This window comes from Lonchura striata, chromosome 2, assembly GCF_046129695.1.
Source record: "Lonchura striata isolate bLonStr1 chromosome 2, bLonStr1.mat, whole genome shotgun sequence".
Classification (NCBI taxonomy): Eukaryota; Metazoa; Chordata; class Aves; order Passeriformes; family Estrildidae; genus Lonchura; species Lonchura striata.
In genome coordinates this window covers 29,751,651-29,772,887 of record NC_134604.1, presented here as the reverse complement: position 1 = coordinate 29,772,887, position 21,237 = coordinate 29,751,651, and the positions used below count along the sequence as shown (strand labels likewise).

The following is a 21,237-nucleotide window of genomic DNA, read 5'->3' as shown; positions in this document are numbered from 1 at the left end:
TCCAGCTCCAGCCGCTCGCTGCCTGCTGCGGGAGCACGGCCAGCGGAGCGCGGGGCTGGCGGCCGAGGAGATGCTACAAGTGCTGCCCTTCCTGCCCCGTTTAGCTGCAGAAGGCACGGCAACCTGGAGCTGTGTCTCACAGACATGAACACGGCTGTGTTTTTAAATAAGAGAGCCTTAGTGTGCAGATGGGCAGGTTTCACTCTGGTGGCCTTCAAGCATAATCCCAAAATATTTCCTCAGCAGGACCTCTCAGTGAGCAGGCTGGATGGCGTGCTCTCCATGGGCTTTTATTCAGCAATTCTCATTGTCCGTTACATGGCTCCGAGCACTATTTACTGAACGGCGTCCAAACTCGGCACTGAATGCAGATGTATTCCTCTCCTCGTGGGGGTTTCAGCAGTGCTATTCACCCCAATGCTTTAAAAAGCATTAAGAGCAATGTCCCTTCTAAGCTGATGGCTCCCAATGCAAGTGTTCCACACCCACTTCAGGGGTACCATGCCATTTTGGTGCCTCACTATTTATCCTGGACGCAGAGTTGCTCTCGGTGCTTCTCATTCCCAAGCCAGCCCCACTGGCGTGCAGCACCCTGTTGCACAACATCAGCATGCTTCATGTCTCTAGCTCTCATTCATTCTCACATCCACCCTTCACCCCAGCCTGCTTCTTTGTCCTGCCCCTCACAGGGACCCTCCGCCCTGCCAGCAGTAATCCTGAAGTGCTGTGTTCCTTAGGACTCTCTGGTTCCCACATCTGGCATGGGAGACCGAAAAAGCCATAGCAAATGTTTGCAGAAATGCTCACTGGGTTTTGTGTGGTCAGTCCAAAACATTTCACCATACTGTTTTGGCAAGGTGCTGTGTGGAAGAGAACACCCTGTGGATCCCAAGCACAGGGGTAAGCGTTATCTGCTTCACAAAGTGCCTCACCAAGCTGAGTCCCAGACAAGAAGACAGAATGTTATTATTGCTGTTGAGGTGGTGGCGTTTGCAGTTGTCATGGCTGCTTCAAACTGTCGCCTTTAGGATCTGACAGCCTTGCGTCCCGAGCTCATAGTGCGTGTGACCCTTAGAGGCCAAAGTGATGATTCATGAAGGACGAAGATCTTGTCAAGATCCTTGTTCTCTAGATGCTAAACAAAATACCCAGATCCCCAAGGTTTGTGGTTTGAGGAAAAGCCTCTGTGGCAGCTACAGTGGTTAGTATTGCCGAGATCTTTTGGATGAGTAACGTATGACACCAAGTTTATATAACCACAGTGTCAAGCCCCAAATGGTTTTCATGTCATCATCTTCCATAACCAGGTCAGCTGCTTCAGTTCAAAAGCTTGACTTAAATATTAATTATCAATATTTTTTGTGTCATTTGTTATTTCAATAAGTGAATTGGCAGAGACTCCAATACCTTATGAAAATCATACTAGGCTTTGGTTTATTCCAAGAAGCCAGCGAAAGATGGCCAGCAGTCTTAGTTTATGAAGAGACATCAGAGGTGGTTCAAAAGAGAAGCAGAACCAGGGCAACAATTCCTTTTCCCCACTTATAAATGCTCCCAGCCAAATTGCTGCTAGGTCAAGTCACACCCTATGCTTTCAGAGTGTTAAGCATAGGTGGAAAACAGACAAGAGAACCACGAGTGCTTGTGTGTGCTCATGCAGCAAGACCAAGGTGGGCTGGCTGCAGAACGTGGGAAATAAAATTATCTCACCTTTGAAATCAACAGATTGAAGGGCTTGGGCAAACCAACGGAATTATAGCTGTGTCTCTTCAGGATGGATATATCACCTGGGGAATCTGTGACCCAGCCAGGTCCTGGGGTGTAGCTGGTCCTCCTTTGGATTAGGGAGATAGGACACGCCACCTTGAGATCTCTCCAGCCACATCATCCCACTGCTTTCCAGTTCTACCAGGGGACAAACAGCTGCCTGCAAAAAGAGAGGCCCTGACTGGGATGTAGCCTTCTTAGGGAAATACAGCATGAGAAAGGTTCTGATAGTCCTGTGGGGGAGGGAATGAGATAAGTGAGGTGCTGGAGCTCGTGGCATACAAAGGGAGGCTGAAAGAGCTTTTTCTTTCAGCCTGGAGTAGACAAAAGTTGGGAGGTAACCAATTATTCTTTGGCTTTTTTTTTTTTTTTTTTTTTTTTCCTTTGGTATGGAGGGCTACAGAGAAGTGAGAGCCAAATTCTTCTGACAGATACACAATGAAATGCCTATGAAATTTGCAAGAAGGGAAATTGTGACTAGATAAAGGGAAAACCTCCTCCCTAAAGGTAGTTCAGCACTGATAGAGGTTTCAGTAGGGGCTGGGGAATCTCCTCACCTTGGGATGGTCAGAAACTGCCTGGCCAAGGCCCCAAGCAGCCTCATCTAGGTCTGGAGCTAGCCCTGCTGTTAGCAGGGGTTTGAAGTCTAGACCTCCAAATATCTCATCTCAATTTTCCTGTGAAACTCTTACTCTAAAAATACATGGAGCCCCACTTCCCTTTTGATACACAGCATATAGTGGTCTCCTTGATGGAAGGAATGAGGAAGGAAGTTATAGCTGATTCCATGCTGAGATACGCAATGCTCTAGCATGCTCATCTTTGCCTAGAGAGAGAGCTTTGTAATGTCCTCCTGCCAACCTGTCCAAGCTGTCTGTATTTAGTTTTCCACCAGCAGAGACAAATACTCTTCTTTTGATTAAGCTGCGCAGCACCTCATAGGAATTACCCAGCACCCAAATTTTTGGACTTCTTGTCAGATGTTCATCAAGACAGTGTCCCTGACAGCTTCCTATATGAAAGATACTGGTTTCTCAAGGTTGAACAACAGAACAACATCCCTCTGTTCTTGAGACAGATGAGAACATGCTAGAGAAATTCGGTAGCTCTTCATCATTAAGGCTTTTCTCTGGACTCTACAGCAAGCCCAATTCAGTGACACCTCCCCTTCCAGCTCATTTATGGGTGCACACACGTATTTAGGGAAAAAAAAAAAGAAAAATACTGCAGGCTTTGGGGGGGCAGGGGAGGAAGAGGCAGCAGCTAATGTTAAATTATCCCTTTAACAGCTGTACATTGCTCTGCAAATGTAATTTAAACAGAGTATGATTTGAGAGGTAAAAGAAAGCAAATCCAACAAATGTTTCCATTCACAGATAGCGTCACATTGCCAGCCCATCCCCGTGCTGTTACTCATACTCCGACTGCATTCACATTACAGCACAGCAATCTGATGGAGACATCAGCTCATACAACAGGAGTCCTCAGGAGCGCGATCAGCCGAGTGCTTGGACATTCCTACCACAAAGAAGCTGTAACCAAATCTCTGCCACTGAGCCAAAAGGAAAGCAGCATATGCATCTTCGGATGCACTGAATGCGGACAAATATTTGCAGTGACCCAAGCAAACATGCCAGCATCACGTATTCCTTCTATACATTGTGCCGGCAGTGAGGAACTCTTTTGATTTAGAAAAGGCACCAAGGTGAGGTACTGCTATGGCGGGATGTGTTCCCATCCCCTCAGGGCTTTCACGCACTTTCCCTGACACAGGGACGTGGTGATGCCTCACTGGCAGCAACTCTTGCCTAACAAATTCTTCCCGCACTGTAGGGACGTGTACACCACTTCCCTGCTGTTGCAGCCTGGCTGCATTTAAATAGGCAACGCCAAATACCTTGGGCAATTAATTGCCTTCCTTGCACAAATGGAAGGGGCGGGGGGGGGAGGGGGAGTGGGGGGGGACGGGGTGATGCTCTTGGGAATATGAAACGTAACAAAGTTGGTTTTTTTTTCCCCCCAAAAACTGCCCTGATTGCTAAGCAGTAGCCATACTGTTCACAAAATCCTAGTATCTAAAACAAAGGAGCAGTGAGGTGTACAACGGGAAAAGACAGCCCACTGCCTGTATCCAAAATGCGCGTTCCTTCGGGAAAACAGCGCTGTCACGCACACAGCCGCTTTTGCGGGAGACGTGACCGTGGGGGGACCCACAGGATCCCGCGGGGCGCCGGTGCCGCCGAGGGGGGCGCGGGGGCGGGGGACGACGGGGCAGAGCCTTCCCCCGGGGCGGGGGACGACGGGGCAGAGCCTTCCCCCGGGGCGGGGGACGACGGGGCAGAGCCTTCCCCCGGGGCGGGGGACGACGGGGCACAGCCTTCCCCCGGGGCGGGGGACGACGGGGCACAGCCTTCCCCCGGGGCGGGGGACGACGGGGCACAGCCTTCCCCCGGGGCGGGGGACGACGGGGCACAGCCTTCCCCCGGGGCGGGGGACGACGGGGCACAGCCTTCCCCCGGCGGCACCCGGACTACAGCTCCCAGAGACGCGGGCGAGACCGGGCTGCAGCCGGGGCACAGCTTCCCTGCCGCTGAGATGTGTGCTGTGCGCGCTGGTGATGTCCTGGAAACCAATCCTGTCTCTACCCTCACATTCTCCCTCCCACCCTCTTCTCGGTTCTGGGCATGTGTGCCAAAGTCTTTGTCTTCTCTTCTTGGACTTAGTCCTTAGTCTATGCTGTTTAGTAAAGGATCAGCAGTGAAATGCCAGTGTTTTAAACTTTTGTCTTTGGATTTTAAATGCTGTATTAGGACACAGTCAAGGGGGATTGGGATTTGCTGAGCAACCTCAGAAACAAACTCAGGCAAGAGTTAAGCAAGGGTCTGGAAACTTTCTGTAGGGAGGTGGAGCAGGAGCTGAATGTGCCCAGTAGGGCTACTGACGTGAATATGATGGTGGGCAAGGTGGTTTTATCGTTTATTCTCCAGTTGCATTTCTCACAGTAGCACCCCCAACTCCCCCACCTTCCTTTGAGTCAGTCCAGAACAAAGCTGTTTGTTGAGCAAGCGCTGGGATTTGCTGGCATCCAGCCTGCTGGGGCACTGGCTGGAGCACAGGCAGCTTTCCCCAAGTACTGCTGACTTGCCCCTGTGAAAAAAAGATGGAGTGGAGAGAGACTACCCATCCCACCTACACCTCCAGTCACTGCCCTACAAACCCCTTGTGGGGGAGGACAACCAGCATTTTCTCTCTCAAAGACTTGCCATTTCTGTCTACCATCTGAGTCCAGCAGACAGACGGCTGGGGGCCCACCCTGAGGCCTTCACATCAGTGGGAGGCACAGCTGAAGTCCCTGCACAGCAGATCTTCATGGAACACGGTTTGGTGAAGGTGACAGGGGCAAGTCATCACACATGCCTTCCCTTTGGTGCTTCCTGGATGGTGGCCAATTGAAGAGTCTGGCTGTGGGACAAAGATGTGAAAGCAGATGAGGGTAGCTGGGCCTTTTCTTCCCCTTGCCAGTCCCCTCTGCTTTTTTTTTATTTTTGCAAAATATCCCCACTTCACCAACAGTGGCAACTAGAGATAAACATCAGGCCAAGTCAGGCAACTCAGGTGTGAAATACATTTTAATAGAGTTTAGGGATCTGTAGTTTGTCTGTTGCTCAGCTGAGCATGGGCTGTCCACAAGGTGAAGCAGACATCATGGGCGGAGGGGAGGGTGAAGGAGTGCAAGAGGGAAGGGAACAGAGAGAAAAAGGTCACAAGAAGCAAATGAGAGCATGGGTTCGTTTAGGGATGTGCTTTAATATATTGCCCCACAGTACTATGTGCTGAGCCAGAGACTGACAGCACGCACACGCACACACACGCACACCCAGTGTGGGACAGCAGTGCACTTCAACACCAAGCTGCCGGCAAGCACAGCCCAACACAGCACAGCCCAACACGAGACCGCCGGCGTGGAGGCGAGGGACGCGCGGCTCCCACCGGGGCTCGGTGCAGACACACGCCCGGGGCACGGGGACGCCGGAGGCAGGACACGTACACACACCTACACACATGCACAACGAGAGCGAGCCGCCGCAACGCTCGGCTGGACGCGGCCGCGGGCGCGGCGGTGTCCGAGCACACGGATGGTCACCGCACATGCTTCGGCGTACGAGGGAACACGCCGGGCAGCCGCTCCCGTGGTCTGGCCCGTGAGCAGAGCGGCCCAGGCGTGCCCTGCACAAACAACAGAGACACACAATGCCTAGATCCAGGAATGCTTATGACCCCACAGCAAGGGACAGGGTGTAGGCCGCTCTCTCATCCTTCACCTGGGTACAACTAGCCAGGGACACCTGAACTCGAGGGGTTTCGAGGTGAGAGGAAACCAGGTGACAGAGTGGGGAGAAAGAGCAAAAAAGGGAGCAGTGGAGGGAAAGGGGGGTTCAGAGTCTGTGAGGTGGGAAAGAGCAGCAGGGTGGCTGTGCCCTGGGGACAACGTTCAAAGAACACTTGGGTTGCGAAAGTTGTGTCCGGCAAAGCGTGCTTCATCGCCAAGCTCTTCCTCAATCCTGCAGGAGAGAGACAGCACACATCAGGCCCTTGTAGTGAGGGAGCATTGAAGGCACCAGGGTGCTGGAGAGGCAGCTCACTAGCAGGAAGCTGACGTGTGCCCGAGGAGCTCAGCTCCTGCCCGCTGCTGTGACTGCAGGGATGCACCCTCATGCAAGGAGGAGGAAAGGACGCTCCCAGAGGCCTCCCCGGGATCCTACTGTCATCTCTGTGCCTTGTCTTTGTAACATTTCACCCACAAGCCCCATCTCCCCTTGGGCTTTCAGCTTCTCCCACCCAGTTGGTCACTCCCCTGTTCTCTCTTCTGCATTCCCATCCCTGGTGCCCTTACCTCATGAGCTGGTTGTATTTAGCCAGGCGTTCAGACCTGCAGGGAGCACCCGTCTTTATCTGTAAAGCATCCCGCAAAGCAAACACTGTAAGACACTGTTATGACTGGTACCAGTTTCTCATGGCAGGGCAGGGGATTCTGTTTTGACACCCCTTTGCTTTCCTCCAGGCCTGTGCACAGCCTGGGTTTCACCTACCTGCCCAGTGCACAGTCCTACAACCAGATCAGCAATGAAGGTGTCCTCAGTCTCCCCAGACCGATGGCTCACCATCACACCCCATCCATTCTCCTGAGCCAACTTGCAGCTGCAAGGAGTGAGAAATGCAGTCAGGAGCTCCTACTACAGTTACCACCTGAGGGTAAGATTCAGGCACACTGTGCTCCCACTCTCAGCATCCTACACTTTGGTAGAGACACAAATCTGTTCACCGACTGCATAGCGTGACACCTGGCTGTGGTTCATCCCCAACCCATTCACAGGACAACAAGGGCAGTGGGCTGGACTCACGCTTGGATGGCCTCTGTGACAGATCCAATCTGGTTGACTTTGAGCAGGAGGCAATTGCAGGCTTTCTCTTCAACAGCTCGCTCAATGCGCTTGGGGTTTGTCACTGTCAGGTCATCTCCCACTATCTGAATCCCCACATTGGCAGTGAACTTAGACCAGGCCTCCCAGTCATCTTGGTCAAAGGGATCCTCAATGGAGACCACTGAAAGGACAATCAAAGAGGCACAAGTCAAAGCTGCCTCCCTTCCCACCCCTGAAACACGGAGGGTTTGTGCCTGGTCAGTGTGCAGCACCAGTGCTGATTCCCTACTGCCCCACACAGCAGCTCACCTGGGTAATCACGTACAAAGCTTTGGTAGAGGTCGCCCAGCTCATCTCCAGAAATGTAGCGGCTTGGGTCATCTGGGGACTTGAAGTCCAGGTCGTATTTGCCGTCGCGGTAGAACTCGGAGGCTGCCACATCCATACCGATGACGATCTTGTCTGTGTAGCCCGCCTTGTCAATAGCTTCCTTGAGCAGCTCCAGAGCTGAGGGGAGAATCGCAGTCAGGAGAGTCAGCCCATGCAGAGAGCTCTGCCTTTTGGTGGGAGCCTCCCTTGGGCAGGTCCCTAGAGCCACTGACAGTCTGGTGGTGTGATGGAGAAGTAGAAGGGAGCCCAGAACGCAACAGAAACATGCCAAGGACCTGTAGGGGCTGTGTCCAAAATGGACAAGGAGGAATTAAAATGAAATTCCACAGCTCAAAGACAAGTTTGTGGAAGGCCTTGTAAAAGTGTGCACATGCATAAAGGGTTTGTATGGAGAGGCTGTGACAGATCAAGGCCACCCCAAGGAGAAGGAGCTTAGAAACATTCCCTAACACAAGAGGTCAATGACACTGAGGCATCATCTTTTGAATCAGTCCACGGAATGCTGTGAGCTGGCATAGGAACCCATAGCATTGCAGGCAGGGGTACCCCATCTCTGTAGGGCTCTCACCTTCGCTATTTTCCAGGATGTTGGGAGCAAAGCCTCCCTCATCACCCACATTGGTAGCATCTTTGCCGTACTTCTCCTTGATGACGCTCTTGAGGTTGTGATAGACCTCAGCCCCGATGCGCATGGCGTCGCGGAAGCTTTCGGCTCCCACAGGCAGGATCATGAACTCCTGCATGGCCAGTTTGTTGCCTGCGTGGGAACCTCCATTGATCACGTTGAAAGCCTGCAAGAGTCCATAAGAGAGTCAGAGCTGAAGGAACTGGTCTTGGCACCCCTGGGAGGTGGCTCTCAGATGTGTCACCATGTCCGTTCATGCCACATCCCACAGGGTAACATAAGCACATCAGCTTCAGCCATCAGACCAAAGACACATAAGCCTGGAGTCTTCCCTCCACTCATGGCTCAAACCACATGGCTGGGGAGGATTTTCCCACCTGTTCCCTCTCAGAGGTCTTCTGAGTTATGTGTGTTTATCTGTGCTCTGTTTATCTGTACATGTTTATCAACAATACTGTCAGTCTCTCTTCCAGGACCTTTTTTCTTGACCCTGAGAAAATTTTAGCATCCACAACTCCCTTTGTGAAAGAGTTTCTCAAGGCAGCTTCCCCCTGGTGTGAAGACCCATATGCCCTTCTTTTGAATTGTGCCCCAGAGGGTTCACATGATGCCCCTGGGTTCTTGTGCTAAGAATGAGATCTTCTGTCAGCCCCCCACCACAACCTCTCCTGTATCCTCCTCAGGCTCCTTTTTTCCAATTGAAACTTGACTAATCTCGGGCCTTGGTTTGCTTCCCTGACAACTGCAGTGCACTCAGCTGATGTTTCAATCCCATATCCCTTCCTTATCTACCTCCCAACACCTTTGAAGTTTCTTTTGGAAACAACGCTCTTTTGGAGTTTCTGAAGGTGGATGTCAAGGGCTGAGGAGTCTTACTGGCACAGGAAGGATGAGGTCGGAGTTGCCGGCCAGGTCAGCGATGTGCCGGTACAGGGGCACATCCTTCTCTGCAGCTCCCGCCTTGCACACGGCCAGCGAAACTCCCAGGATAGCGTTGGCCCCAAACTTGGCTGTGGGCAAAGGAGGAGATTGACTTTTCAGGTGGCAACATCCTGCCCAGTGGGTGCCCTTGCCAGCCCAGCCCTGGGCTCACCACAGCTTGGACAGTGCCCTCACTCCAGCCCTGCAGCCTCCCATGCTCATAATTTCCCAGCCAAAAAGATGGATGAATTACATTTGTTCTCTGTGCCATCCATCTCAAGCATCAGATTGTCTATCTTCTCTTGATCCACAACAGAGAGGCCCTGCAAGAAAGAAACAGCTCCTGAGAAGGGGATGATTAGAAGAGCTGCTGGCTCTGGTGTGCGGGAGAGGAGGCGTTGATGGAGAAGCTGGGGGTAAAAGGACCTTTTCAGCTTGTGGGGGAACATATACACACAAAGCTCTGGAAACTGGTGCTGTGGTATTTAGTCAGGTTAGGTAACCCCGATGGTGTTGCTGCAGTGCAGTGTAGATGTACCCATGGTGGAGAGGGGGTCGGCTGCAGCCCAGGCAAGGGCACACATTGCTGGGGATACAGGACGCCCTTGAGGGTTCACCCATCCTTTTGGCAGCTTCCAGGGAGCTTTGTGGTGCTGTGGTCACACAGAAGCTAGGCAGAACAACAGAATATGCTCAACCTCAAGCAAGAGAATGTAGACTGGATGGAGCCATCACCAGGAGTGAGGTGGAGAGCAATATTTGACTGAACACAGGCAGCCCTCCACCGTGCTGGGTATTTTTCAGGGGCAGAGAGAACTGGGCTCTCAGCCAGAGCCAGCCATGGGCTACATGGCATGAAATATGTGGCTTTGGCTCAGCTCTCCTCAAAGCAGGCTCCAGGTCTTCAGGTGTAAACAGGCTGCAGATGTGACACCACTGCTCTGCAAGGCTGTGCCAGACCCTGCACGGTACAGCCATTGCTCATCACACCAGGAGGGGGCCACAGACATGTGGATATGTGATTCAGTGCTTGAGGGGGAGCACAGCTGAAAGAGGGGGTGAGCTCTACAGGGAGCACCGAGGGGACTAGTTAGGCTGCACAGGTGCTGCGGTGGACCAGGAAGAGTTAAATCCTTTCCTCCCAGAGAAAAGATTGCTGTGGACACATACAGGCATGGGGCGCAGGAGGGGCGTGCCCAGGTTCACAGAGAGCATTGCTGTGTCTGTTAACCCAGTGAGATGAAGAGAGGCAGAGACAGAGATCAGGGGACAGAGACCGACCAGAGTAAGCGTTGGACAAGGGAGAACAAAGAGAAATCCTTACAGAGCCCACGAGAGCTGGGGCGACAGTGCTGTTGATATGATCCACGGCCTGCAGGACCCCTAAAGAAAGGAAGAGGCAGAGAAAGAAAGAGAGAGAGAGAGAGAGAGTGAGGCAGAGAAAAGAGTGGAAAGAGGGAGGGAGAGGACCAATAGAGAGACTGAGAGAGGGAGACAGCAAGGGAAGATCGAGGCCTGATCTTTCACGTTATGCTATGTCTGTGCCTCTGTGGTCTCCCTGAGGGCGGTGGGAGACATCTGTGTCACACCAGTGAGTAGGCAGTACCCTCCAGCAGAGCCCCACACACAAGCAGCCCCGAGGATGAGCTGTGGAGCAGGCATCTCCCCACCTTTTCCAAGGAAACGTGACTTGTCGTTGTCTCGCAGCTCCAGCGCTTCATAGATACCAGTGGACGCTCCACTGGGGACGGCTGCTCGAAACATGCCTGGGAAACAGCAAAACAGGGCTGTGAGATAAGCAGAGGGTGAAGAGGAAAAACCCCCATGCACCTGCTTCTGCTCTGCTTTCATAGGAAAGGATGCAACAACTGCTTTTCCAAATGGATAGCCCACTGGCTGGCTGCTCATGCTCCCTAGAGGTGGAGCACCTCACTGGCAGAAATAAATGCACCCAGGGCTTCTAGGCTGAGGAACTTGGATGTCAGGCACCCAGAGATTCACTCTGATCCCAGAACTGTGTGTGATGGGTGGAAGTTCCTCAGCCCTCCTCCTAGTTCCAGAAGCAGCCTGACTCACAGCCACCCTCAGGTTCCTCCCCCTCAGACTGAGGTTTCTGCCTCACTGAAGAAGGAAGACAATGGCTGCATGCCTGCTCTGGCCTCTCACTGCTCCTCACCCCTCGGCCCAAGCAGTTTTGGGCCCAGTGCAAATGCAGCTCTTCCAGTTGAGATCCATGCATGGACGCAGCTGATTGACTGATCTCAGGAACAAAGCTTTACCCCTGCCATGAGCATGGCCATGGATGTGCTACCAAATATCTACTATGCCCCAGGACTAAAAGCATAGCTGCAGCAGGGGTATGATAAGAAGGTGCAGACATTTATGATAAAAAGACCTTCTGTCCCTGCTACGGGCAGGAGCATGGCTCGTGTCACACACAGGACAGCCAGCTGTCTTGTCGTGATTTGCCCAGCATGTGTGCAGATTGCTGAGCACAGGCACGAGCAGAGCCACGAGCAGAGTTTTGGTTTCTGCCTCTTCCCCTGACTTGTTGTCTGCTGGGGGTTCTCCCATGTGGACCCTCCATGCTCTTGGCATTCCAGGCTGCTGCACAGCACCAGCTCTGCCGGGGTGGGCAGGGCTTGCCTTCTGTCTCCTATCCTCACCCACATACCTTTGTGTGTGTAGAGGTCCACCTCAACGGTGGGGTTCCCACGGGAGTCCAGGATCTCACGGGCATGGATCCTCTCGACTGCCATGGTGAGTCTGTCAAGAGGAGAGAACAGGATATGCTCATCTCTGAGAGGCACCCAGGATGTGGTGCTCACCCCTCCTATGTCTAGACTGACAGAGAAAAGAGAATTTAAGGAAAAGTGACCTTAGAAATTTGGGCTAAAACTATTTGCTCCAGGAAATTTAGAAATTCACCCAGACTACAGGAATCTATGAACATTTTTCCAGGAACTGGCTAGCTGTTGAATTTACCCTGTCCCTCTGCTGCATCTGACAAACTAGGAGCAGTCTGCCTCTCCCTGCGTCACAGCACAGCGCCCGACACAAGCCTGGATGGCAGGGATGGGGAGGGTGCCACAGGCAGCAGAGAGGGAGGGATCAGCTGGTGCAGCGGGGAGGTGCCCCTAGCTCTGGTGTCAAGGACGGGGCAGCAGCTCCTGGCATCTCCTGTCCCCTTGCCGAGAGCCAGGACAGACAACAATGGCTGCTGTGTCCCTGTGCAGGGAATGGGGAGCCAGGGAAGTGTGACAGGCAGGGCAGGGGCAGCCAGCCAGGGCGGACCCCCAGCCCCTCTCCAGCCCACGGCAGGGAAGCCATCCCATCCTGGCTGTCCCAGACCCCAGCCTGGCTGTCCAGACACCAACCATGTCCTCCCTGCCGAGCTCCTGCTCAGCGTCCCTGTGTCCCCCCGGGCTGCAGGGTCAGGCTGCACCAAGGCAGCGGGAGCGTGGAGCCTGGCAGCCTGGAGCCATCTTCTTGAAGGCCACAGCACGTCAGAGGTGGCAAAGAGGGCTCTGAACAGAGGGGGCACCTGGCCCAGCTGCCAACCCTTCGCTCCGCTCCTGAGGCAGGGGAGCAGGTGAGACTGGGCTGGATCTCTGTTGGGTGGGGGAGATGAGGAAGCCTGGCATTTTGGGGCACCTGGTTAAACCTGAAGTAGAAAACATGCTGGTGGGTAATGATGGCTGTTTGAAAGAGCTTCTCTTTGCTGCAGTTTGCTCTCCAGGGTTCCAAATCAGCTCCTCATGCCACCTTCTCTTCCCCCTGGCTGTGGGGATGCGCTATGCTGGGGGGCTGCAATGAGGCATGTGTCCCTCCGTGCTCCCAAGTTTTCCTCTCCTGGCTCCCACAGATGATTCCCTCAGCTGTGAGCAGGGCTGGCAGAGGCCAGAGTAGCCACGGAGCCCCAGCTAGGACCTCCCCATGGTGTGTGTGAGCAGGGGTACAGCCAGCACAGGGCCTCAGCACCGGGCAGGGGAGAATGAGCTTGAAGCAGCACATCACAGCACCGAGGGGAGCTGAGAAGCAGGATGGGGAAGCCAGAGCCAGCACCCAATGCCCCAGTGGGTGGAAATCACAAGGGCATGAGGAAATCCTGCTGACACTCTGTTGAAGTTTCAGCCAGAGCTTCTCATGTGGGGAGTTGTGGTCAGTGACTCCAGGGTTCTCTGGAGCCTGCACAGGGCCCTCCACCATGTCCATCTGGGCTGGGATCCCCCATCAGCCGCTTTGGCACTGCTCCTCATGCCATCTGGCACACGCCACAGGAACTTCCTCCAGAGTCGTGCCAGCACAGCCAGCCGTGAGCTTCCTTTGCAACAGTGTCCTGGCCGTGCCTCAGGAGCCTCCATGGGGTACAAAGGGACAGGACCCCGCTTAAAGTCATCTTTGACAGCACACCCATGCCAGATGCTGTGGTTCACTGCTTATCTGGTCACATCGCCCCTGGTCACATCCCTGTGGTCACATCCATCTGCCCTCTTGGAGACAGATCCGAGGAAGCCAAATGACAAGCTCAAATCCAGCCTTGCCTGCCCCACCCCATCACTTACATTATCTTCTCTCCCTCACAGACATTTAAAGCCTTTTCTCCACTTGTGTTGCTGCCCCGTGTCCCCTGCATTTTCTCTCTTTTGAGCAGAACCACCCTGAAATCCCTGGTATCAGCTGCACTGTCCTGAAAGGAGGTCAGAGGCGGATAAGCTGGGATAAGGGATTGGGATGGAGCCACGGCTGGGAAGCCACAGACCACGTCCAGGAAGAGAGAGGAGGCTGTGCAGCCGCCGTGAACAGGGGCTGGGCAGCGTACGCCAGGAGGCTGGTGCTGCTGCAATGCCTTCCTGTGGAGCTGGCGCTGGCAGCAGTTCCCTGTCCCTGCCAGGCCAGCACGGTGAAGACCTTTCCCCCAAGGCACGGCCACCAGTCCCCTGTGCTGCTGCGATTCCCCCGGGCTGGGCACTGCTCCCGGGAAGCCCGCACTGCTGCAGTGTCGTGACTGATGCAGCTACTGCTTGCCTGTCACCTCCTCTCCCTGCTCTCCCCCTCCCCGTGGTGTGGGGCTGTGCAAACAGGAGAACATCCCCTCTTCTCCCTCCCTCTCCCCCAGGGAGGTGTTGTTTATGGCAACACCTCGGGAGGCTGGGGGGGCTGGTCCGCTCTGAGGCTGGATCCTTTCCCCAGCGGTGCCTTCTCCCCACTACCACCCCCTCCCCCGGGAAAGCTCCATCCCGCAGCACCTCCCGACAGTGCCCTTGGAACACCACCTATGCTCGTTGGTTGTCCCCCCTCCTGCAATTCCCTGGGTTCACGTCTGAAATTATGATTGCCGCGAGGGGAAAGGAGGGGGGGCTTGGGAAGGAGAGAGTACCTGAAATTAAAATAGGAAAGAAAAGTCAGAAGGATGGGGGTGAGGAGACCGAGGTGGGAGGAGCAGGGGGAGGAAGTGAGGGGAGCTGAGTGGTTAATGCCGCTCACCGCGGTCCTTCTCCGCAGGGACCCCAAAGTGCGTGTGGGGTTTGGAGGGCACAAGGTGGGCAGCAGAAACATGCACGCAGTGAGGGGTGTGCTGGCCGTGGAGAGACACTTACCTTCCTAGGGCAGGGGTGGACGAGAGATTGAGAAAGTGGTGGTAGAAAGGAGAGAGGACGAAGCTGAGGAGGGATGCAGGACCTCAAGGGGAGATGATGTGTCCTCTAAGCCAACGGTGGCGGCAGCAGCAGGATGGAGACGCCCCTGATAGGGCCGGGACAGCAGCATGTGACCCAGAGCTGCGATGAGTCAGGATTTAGCAAAGCTTTGCAAACAGCACGTAGGGGATGGAGAGACAGAGAGAGGCAGGCAGCTAGGGAGAGACGTAGACAGATGAGGGTGAGAGAGCCAGGCAATAGGAGTGGGTGTGCAGGATAAACAATCCCAGTCACTCCAGGCTCATTAATTATTTTTATTCAAATCAGAAAATCTTGCAGGGTTTTTGGGAATCAAATCGAACCACAGAACCTGTAACTCTCCCCTTTCCCCTCTCAGGCCTACTGAGAATAGAACATAGTGCAGTGACTGCAAAAACACTGCAGTGCCTCAGGGCAGCTTCCAGGACCAGGGTGAGTAGCACTCCTCTTTTCTCCAGAGGTAAAATGAGGTGAAGCTGGTACCTACAGCTCTCACTTTCTAAGCCTCACAAATGGGGAAAGACATCACTACATCTTGACAGCCTCTGGAAACAGGTGTTAAAAACAGGTCACTCAGCCACTGTATCCTCAAGAGATTCTTCAATTTCCTGAAGAAGAGAAGAGAAGAGGGAGAAGTTAATGACTCCATGCCTAATGTCTCTTCCCCTTTCACTGCCCTCTTCTGCTAGCAGGGGTCAGGAATGGCAGCAGGATTGCAGGCTGGCCACCACAACCAGGCTGCAAAGCCTGGCCTCTTTTTCAGGTTCTTGTGCTCTTGAGATTGACATCCCTTACTCTTCTCCTCATGTAATTTAGTGGAGGAGAGCCTTTATCAGGATGCTTGGTCCTTTTTCTTTCTCTTTACCTCCTTCTAATCCCCACACTCCATTGTTCTCACCTTTTCTTTTTCCTTCCTTGCCTGACAGATTTTTTCAGCCTCTTCCCTCTCCTCTTCCTCGATCGATTCCTTGTCGAGGCGCTGCAGCTGTGGCAGCCGGGACAGGACCTCCAGGCGGTAAGTGGATTCTTCAGCACATGGATTGTCCATCAGCACCAGTGCCTGCAGCATGGGGAGCACCTGCAGCTTTTCCACCTCCTGAAAGCTTTTGATCCCATTGCTCCTGAAGAAAAAGAAGCACAGACAGCAGGGGAGGGAGACCCGTGAAAGTAGTGAAATCCCTTTGGAACAATAAGCAGACAAGACAGAAAAAGCAAAACTTAGCAACATGAGACCTTAGACCACAGATCTGTCACCTAAGATCCAGATCTATCTGCAGCTCCCCAGACTGAGGCACAAAAAGGATATCTCCTCTGGATTCCTCTGTCCATTGAGCCATGTGACAGCACCATGGCCCCACACGGCAAACACTGAGAACTAAAGGGCATTTGCAGGCAGAACACAGAGAACACGCTTTCAGGGACCCAACTGACCAATGGCAAGGAATGAAAAGCCTGAGGTGGGCTATGAGAATGACTGGAGAGGCTGACATTTTCTAAGAAGCCCAGGAAAGGCCCTGGCTGTTACAGCCTAGACAGCTGCTGAACACCAGTTAAGGATGGTAAATATCAAACCATCCCTACCAGGTCTTCCATTCAAAAAAAAATTCCCAGAAAATCCTAAAGATCTAAATGGGAGTGCAGACTGATGAAGGGATCTCTGGTCCCAGCACAAAGCAGAGAGGACATACCGTAGATTGAGGTACTGTAGGCACTTCATGCTATTAGAAAATCCATCCAGGGCCTCAAGCTTATTGTCACGCAGGTGCAGAGTCTCCAGCTGCTCAAACTCCTCAAGGCCTTCAAGGCTGCAAATGGTGTTCTTGGCCTGAGCACCAGGGAAGCAGGAAGAGAGAAGGAAAATGGGGACACAAAGGAGAGGGAACAGCAGTTATTTCCAGCCTTTAAATCTCTTTCTATCCTTTAGACTCCCTACCACTCATAACACAGCCTTGTCTGAAGCTTGATCAGATAGCTCAGGGTCTTGGCCAAGTCAGTTCTCAAGATTCAGGTTCAAGGACCAAAAGTTTGCTGAAATAGTGTTTCCTGGAGCATCACTTGGTGTCTGAGACAAAACCACCCCACGTGAATACTCCACTGCCAGTACAGCATCCCTTTCCATGGCAACAGCAACAGCATGGAGGGGAAAGCACACTTCAGCCTAAAATTAATGTGTTTAAAGGATGAGTAACCAGTTCCTCTCAGTCACACAGTCCATGTAGTCCAGGCACCTTACATGGGGAAAATCTACAACCAAGAAGTCCCTTCAACTCCTCTGGGCTGTGTCTTACTTCAGGAAGTTTAAAATTCCCCACCACTGAATTCCATTCACTTCACTGGGATGTGGATTAACGAAGCAGGGAAATAGGTGGTAGTTTCACAGCAGGATTTCGGCTGGAAAAGACCACTAGAGGTCTCCTGCCCAAGCGGAGGCTCCCCGCAGTGCCCGCACCTACGCTCTGCTCTGTCAGGCTGCTCACCGCCTTGTGCGGTCAAGTTTGGAGCATCCCTGGTAATTATCATTTCCCCGCCACGTTCTCCAGCCTGGAGCTGAGCAGGGCTTTACTTGCCGAGGTGGCTCGGGGCTGCAGTCGCTAAGGATGCTGAAACCTGAATGGAAAATGGTGTGAGAGGTGCTGTTGCGCTCTTTCTTCCTCATAGGTACCCAAGCAATGACCTGGGCAATAATACCTGAGACTGAAAAAGGGGCACAGGTGGGAATAGAAGAACATTTTAGGGTTGAGTCATTTAGGATATGGACATTTTGTAGGAAAGGAGGATTTTAACAGAAACTGGACAAAGAAGAATCTGGACCAAGTGGGCCAAGTAAAAGGAGTAACACCAGGACAAAAAGAAGAAAGTTAGATATTTAGTGAAGGCCACGTGAGCAGATTTATCAATCAGGAAGGATTAGGACACTGTACCTCAGAGAAAATGGTGAGCTGGTGTGAGTGGGGAGCTCACTGATCACTGGTTTACAAAAGGAATAGTAACATCTCAACACTCTCACTTTCTTTATCACTTCAGTGTGAATTGTTTTACCAGCTCTAGGCTTGCAAGCACTAGCAGGACAATGCAGAATGAATATTTTTCAGAGTTGTTCCATTTTTCTCCCCTAAATCAAACAACATTCTGTCTGATGCACCATCACCTTCCCTTGGACACCAGTTCTTCACCCAGATGTGATACCACTGTTTCTTATGGAAAGTTACCATACATTGACCATGATCTCCTCTCCCCTTCCTGCACACTTCACCTTTTTCAGGTTAGCCTTTGCCACCACGGCTGCCCCATGGGCAGGAACTAACACAGCCCTACTATAACCTTCAGAAATGATGCAAATGCCACATGGCATACACCCAGCTTGTAGTCTTCCTAGCACATACCACTTTTTACTATGAAATTTAATCTGTGGCTATGTCATACATTAACCAAATGTGGTTTAGCTCCTTAAATTGAACCCTTTATCTTGAACCCTGTCCTTGAGGCATCAGCTGCATTTATCCAAGGCTGAAATAACACCAGTCTTTATACAGAAACCAAAGCATTACTGGGGGAGATTTCCCTGCAAAATAATTTAATGAGCAGGTAGACATGGGAGATAAATTCAAGCCCCAAATATTCTTGTGAGTCAGTTGTTCTAGTTTTAACAATCACCCCTTGCAATTTTCCTGTTTCACATGGCAGCTCAGAAACCCCTCAGTCATGCCAGGAACCTTCCCTCAGCAGAGATGGTCTGTTTGCTTCCCTGCAATAACTCACTAAGGTGACTGGGTAAGCTTTGAAATTCTGTATTGTATCTAGTGACTTATCCACTTCATCCATTCTTGGAGCACCTCCAGTCATAAAATCCCAGTTTCCCTTCAGAAAATTGCAGACGATCTCAGCAAGCAATCTCTTCAGTGTTTTCTGCCAGGGAATCTTGATGAAAAGAAACCACATAGTTTTTCAAAGCCTTTATCATCTTTAATTGCTTTTCAAGAGGTAGTGACTCAAGACATCTGTTTAGTCTTTGCAAGCTGTAGCACAGTGTGATCCATGGGGCTAAGCCATACATACTTTCTTCACTTGCATCTCTAGGAGTAAATGCTTCCTTGAAGTAATTGTTTATGATATTAAGAATCTGCTTCTCCTGTCTTAGTTTCACTGCAATATTGAATCTATTTATTTTTTGGCGGGTGTAGGTGTAAATCACATAATTGTGCTGGCTTTAAACCAGTATTTGATTAGGGCCTCAGAGAGGAGAAAGAGGCATTTCTTCCCTTCGCCACCCAAAGAACAAAGCTGTTGCTTGCCCAGTGATCTCCAGTGGTCCCAGGGCACACGGAATACAAGCTTGCCCAACACTGCCTGAAAGGAAAGCTGCCCTCCTGCAGGAGGCTGTGAGGGAAGAACCTGATGCCCCCAACATCGACTCCTCTGTGATTTGTGGTTCATGGCCACTCCCTTTGTGCTATCTGGGCTGCAGGGGCTGGGCTCTGCAGCAGCTCTGTCTGTCCCACTCCCCAGGATGGCTGATCCCTTACCAGATAGAGCTTCTTGAGCTTGGAAACGCCGAGCCCTGCTGTGGTCTTTATCTTGTTTCCTCGAAGCTCCAGGACCTCCAGGCTGAACAACTGGTCGTGACTCAGGCCCTGCACTGTCTCGATTTTATTTTCTGAGTGCCAGAGGAAGAAGAAACAAGGAGTTAATCCCACCTTTCCAAGAGAGTGTCCCCACAAGACAGGTAGACCGTATCACCTTTCAGGCTGAGGTTGGCTAGGAGGGGGTGAGTAAGGCCCTCAAAATCCATGATGCGGTTGCGATCAAAGCTGATGACTTGGAGGTAGGGCAGCTCCTGCATGCTGGCACTGGTGAGCAGATTCTCATCCACCTTCAGCCAAAGCAGCTGGGTTAGGCTGCTCAGTGGGGCCAAATCTTTCAGCTTGTTCTTCGACAAATCCACATACCGCAGGTGAATGAAGCGTTCGAGGAGGCTGATGTCTGTCAGGCCCCTGAGGGAGAGTGAATGTGAATAAAATATCTCTCATATTTCCCCACTACCATCTTTTGGATTTCTCCTTGCCACTACTGGAGGAAGGGCAACCACCTCTCCTACTTCCCTGCTGCTAGAAAGCTCTGCTGAGAGAAGGAAGAAAACGGCAGGTGATAGGGACAGGCCTGTAAGCAAAGATGAATGGTAAGACTGGACATGCTTTCTTGGCAGAGGGAGTATTTATTCCAATTAAATTGTATCTGTCAGGACAGGGCACAACCAGAGCAGAGAAATGGGTAAGTTTTGGGGAGGGGTCTGTTAGACAATAGTGTCAACACAAAGGATTGAGTGGAAGGACTTTTCTAGTGGAAAAAATAGTGGTTGAGATACCCTATGGGGCTGCTGAAAGAAACAGTCTTAATGGGGCCTTAGTTGGGTGGCTGTGCTGGGGAGGCTGAGGCTCCAAACTGTTCCAAGGCTGTTGTGGCACAGTACTTAGAGCTGCCTGTCTTGAAGGTTAGCAATTAGGAGGCCAGATGTGAATGGGTATTTCTCAAAGTGCCTGTAAGGGAGGTCACTCTGTGCAGGCCCCCCTAGGAGAGCGCAGTCCAGAGCGATGGGCAGGCTTAGGACACACTGGTGTTCCCAGAGGTGTGTCTGGAGGCAGTGCCCAGGGCTGAGGATGGACAGGCTGTGCTGAAGCCCAGACTGGAATGCAGGGGCTGGAGAGCAGGGCCTGGACACGCTCCTACCCCGCACGGCCGGTCCAGCACAACACTCCATGGCCATGGAGTAAGGAAAGGGCTTCTGCCGGGTCAGGCACTGCACACTCACTTGTCTTTGGCTTCAAACTTCACATAGGCGTGGGCCAGCCCGTTGCTGGTCTTACTGAGGAGAGAGAGGCCCTCCTTGAGGTGTTCCTCCGTCAGGGGACAGGGAACCGGCTCCTGGGAGACAAGGAGAGCACAAGGCCAGCGCTGGCCCAGCCGCAGCCGGGCGGTGCTGAAAGCCTCCTCCTCACCTCTTCTTCCTTCTCCTCATCCTCCTCCTTCTCCTCCCCGTGCTCCTCCTTCCCCTCCTCCTCCAGCTCCTCGTCCTCCATGCCGGGCGGGCCGCGCTGGCCGGGGCGCGGCCGCTGCCCCGGGAACGGGGGCGGGCCCGCCGCCCGCAGCGCCGCGGGCGCGGAGAGCTCGGGGCGCGTCCCGCCCGCACCGCGGGCCCGGAGAGCTCGGGGCGCGTCCCGCCCGCACCGCGGGCGCGGAGAGCTCGGGGCGCGTCCCGCCCGCACCGCGGGCCCGGAGAGCTCGGGGCGCGTCCCGCCCGCAACGCGGGCCCGGAGAGCTCGATCCCGCTCCGCCTGCCGCCTGGGCGACATCTGCCGCTGGCCGCCTATCCACACAACGGCAGGATTTCCCCTGTGGGAAGGGATCTCTGTGCGCGCCCAGCTCAAAACGGGGCCCG

At 53.0% G+C, this 21,237-nt stretch overlaps 2 protein-coding genes across 2 annotated transcripts; both read right to left on the bottom strand.

Moving 5' to 3' along the window:
- Window positions 1–5,378: 5,378 nt before the first annotated feature.
- ENO2 (enolase 2) lies at window positions 5,379–14,890 on the bottom strand. Its single transcript, XM_021549120.2, has 12 exons — window positions 14,727–14,890; window positions 11,801–11,892; window positions 10,797–10,892; window positions 10,451–10,509; window positions 9,380–9,449; window positions 9,082–9,215; window positions 8,149–8,371; window positions 7,500–7,697; window positions 7,170–7,371; window positions 6,858–6,966; window positions 6,662–6,720; window positions 5,379–6,329 (listed from the first exon to the last, which is right to left on the bottom strand). The coding sequence occupies exons 2-12, from the start codon at window positions 11,883–11,885 to the stop codon at window positions 6,260–6,262; spliced, it is 1,305 nt and encodes a 434-aa protein (XP_021404795.1). The 5' UTR covers window positions 11,886–11,892; window positions 14,727–14,890; the 3' UTR covers window positions 5,379–6,259.
- Window positions 14,891–15,064: 174 nt separating this feature from the next.
- LRRC23 (leucine rich repeat containing 23) lies at window positions 15,065–20,928 on the bottom strand. Its single transcript, XM_021549121.3, has 7 exons — window positions 20,798–20,928; window positions 20,611–20,723; window positions 19,542–19,795; window positions 19,328–19,458; window positions 16,493–16,629; window positions 15,703–15,925; window positions 15,065–15,412 (listed from the first exon to the last, which is right to left on the bottom strand). The coding sequence occupies exons 1-7, from the start codon at window positions 20,876–20,878 to the stop codon at window positions 15,374–15,376; spliced, it is 978 nt and encodes a 325-aa protein (XP_021404796.3). The 5' UTR covers window positions 20,879–20,928; the 3' UTR covers window positions 15,065–15,373.
- Between the last annotated feature and the right edge of the window lie 309 nt (window positions 20,929–21,237).

Coding starts and splice junctions, on each gene's coding strand:
- ENO2 (XM_021549120.2), bottom strand. CDS start 11,885: ATGGCAGTCGAGAGGATCCATGCCCGTGAGATCCTGGACTCCCGTGGG. Junction 9,216..9,379: donor GGATGGCACAGAGAACAAAT/GTAATTCATCCA, acceptor CTTTGCCCACAG/CCAAGTTTGGGGCCAACGCT. Junction 7,372..7,499: donor CTTTGTACGTGATTACCCAG/GTGAGCTGCTGT, acceptor TTGTCCTTTCAG/TGGTCTCCATTGAGGATCCC.
- LRRC23 (XM_021549121.3), bottom strand. CDS start 20,878: ATGGAGGACGAGGAGCTGGAGGAGGAGGGGAAGGAGGAGCACGGGGAG. Junction 19,796..20,610: donor AAGTTTGAAGCCAAAGACAA/GTGAGTGTGCAG, acceptor ACTCTCCCTCAG/GGGCCTGACAGACATCAGCC. Junction 16,630..19,327: donor AGCTCAAGAAGCTCTATCTG/GTAAGGGATCAG, acceptor CCTGGTGCTCAG/GCCAAGAACACCATTTGCAG.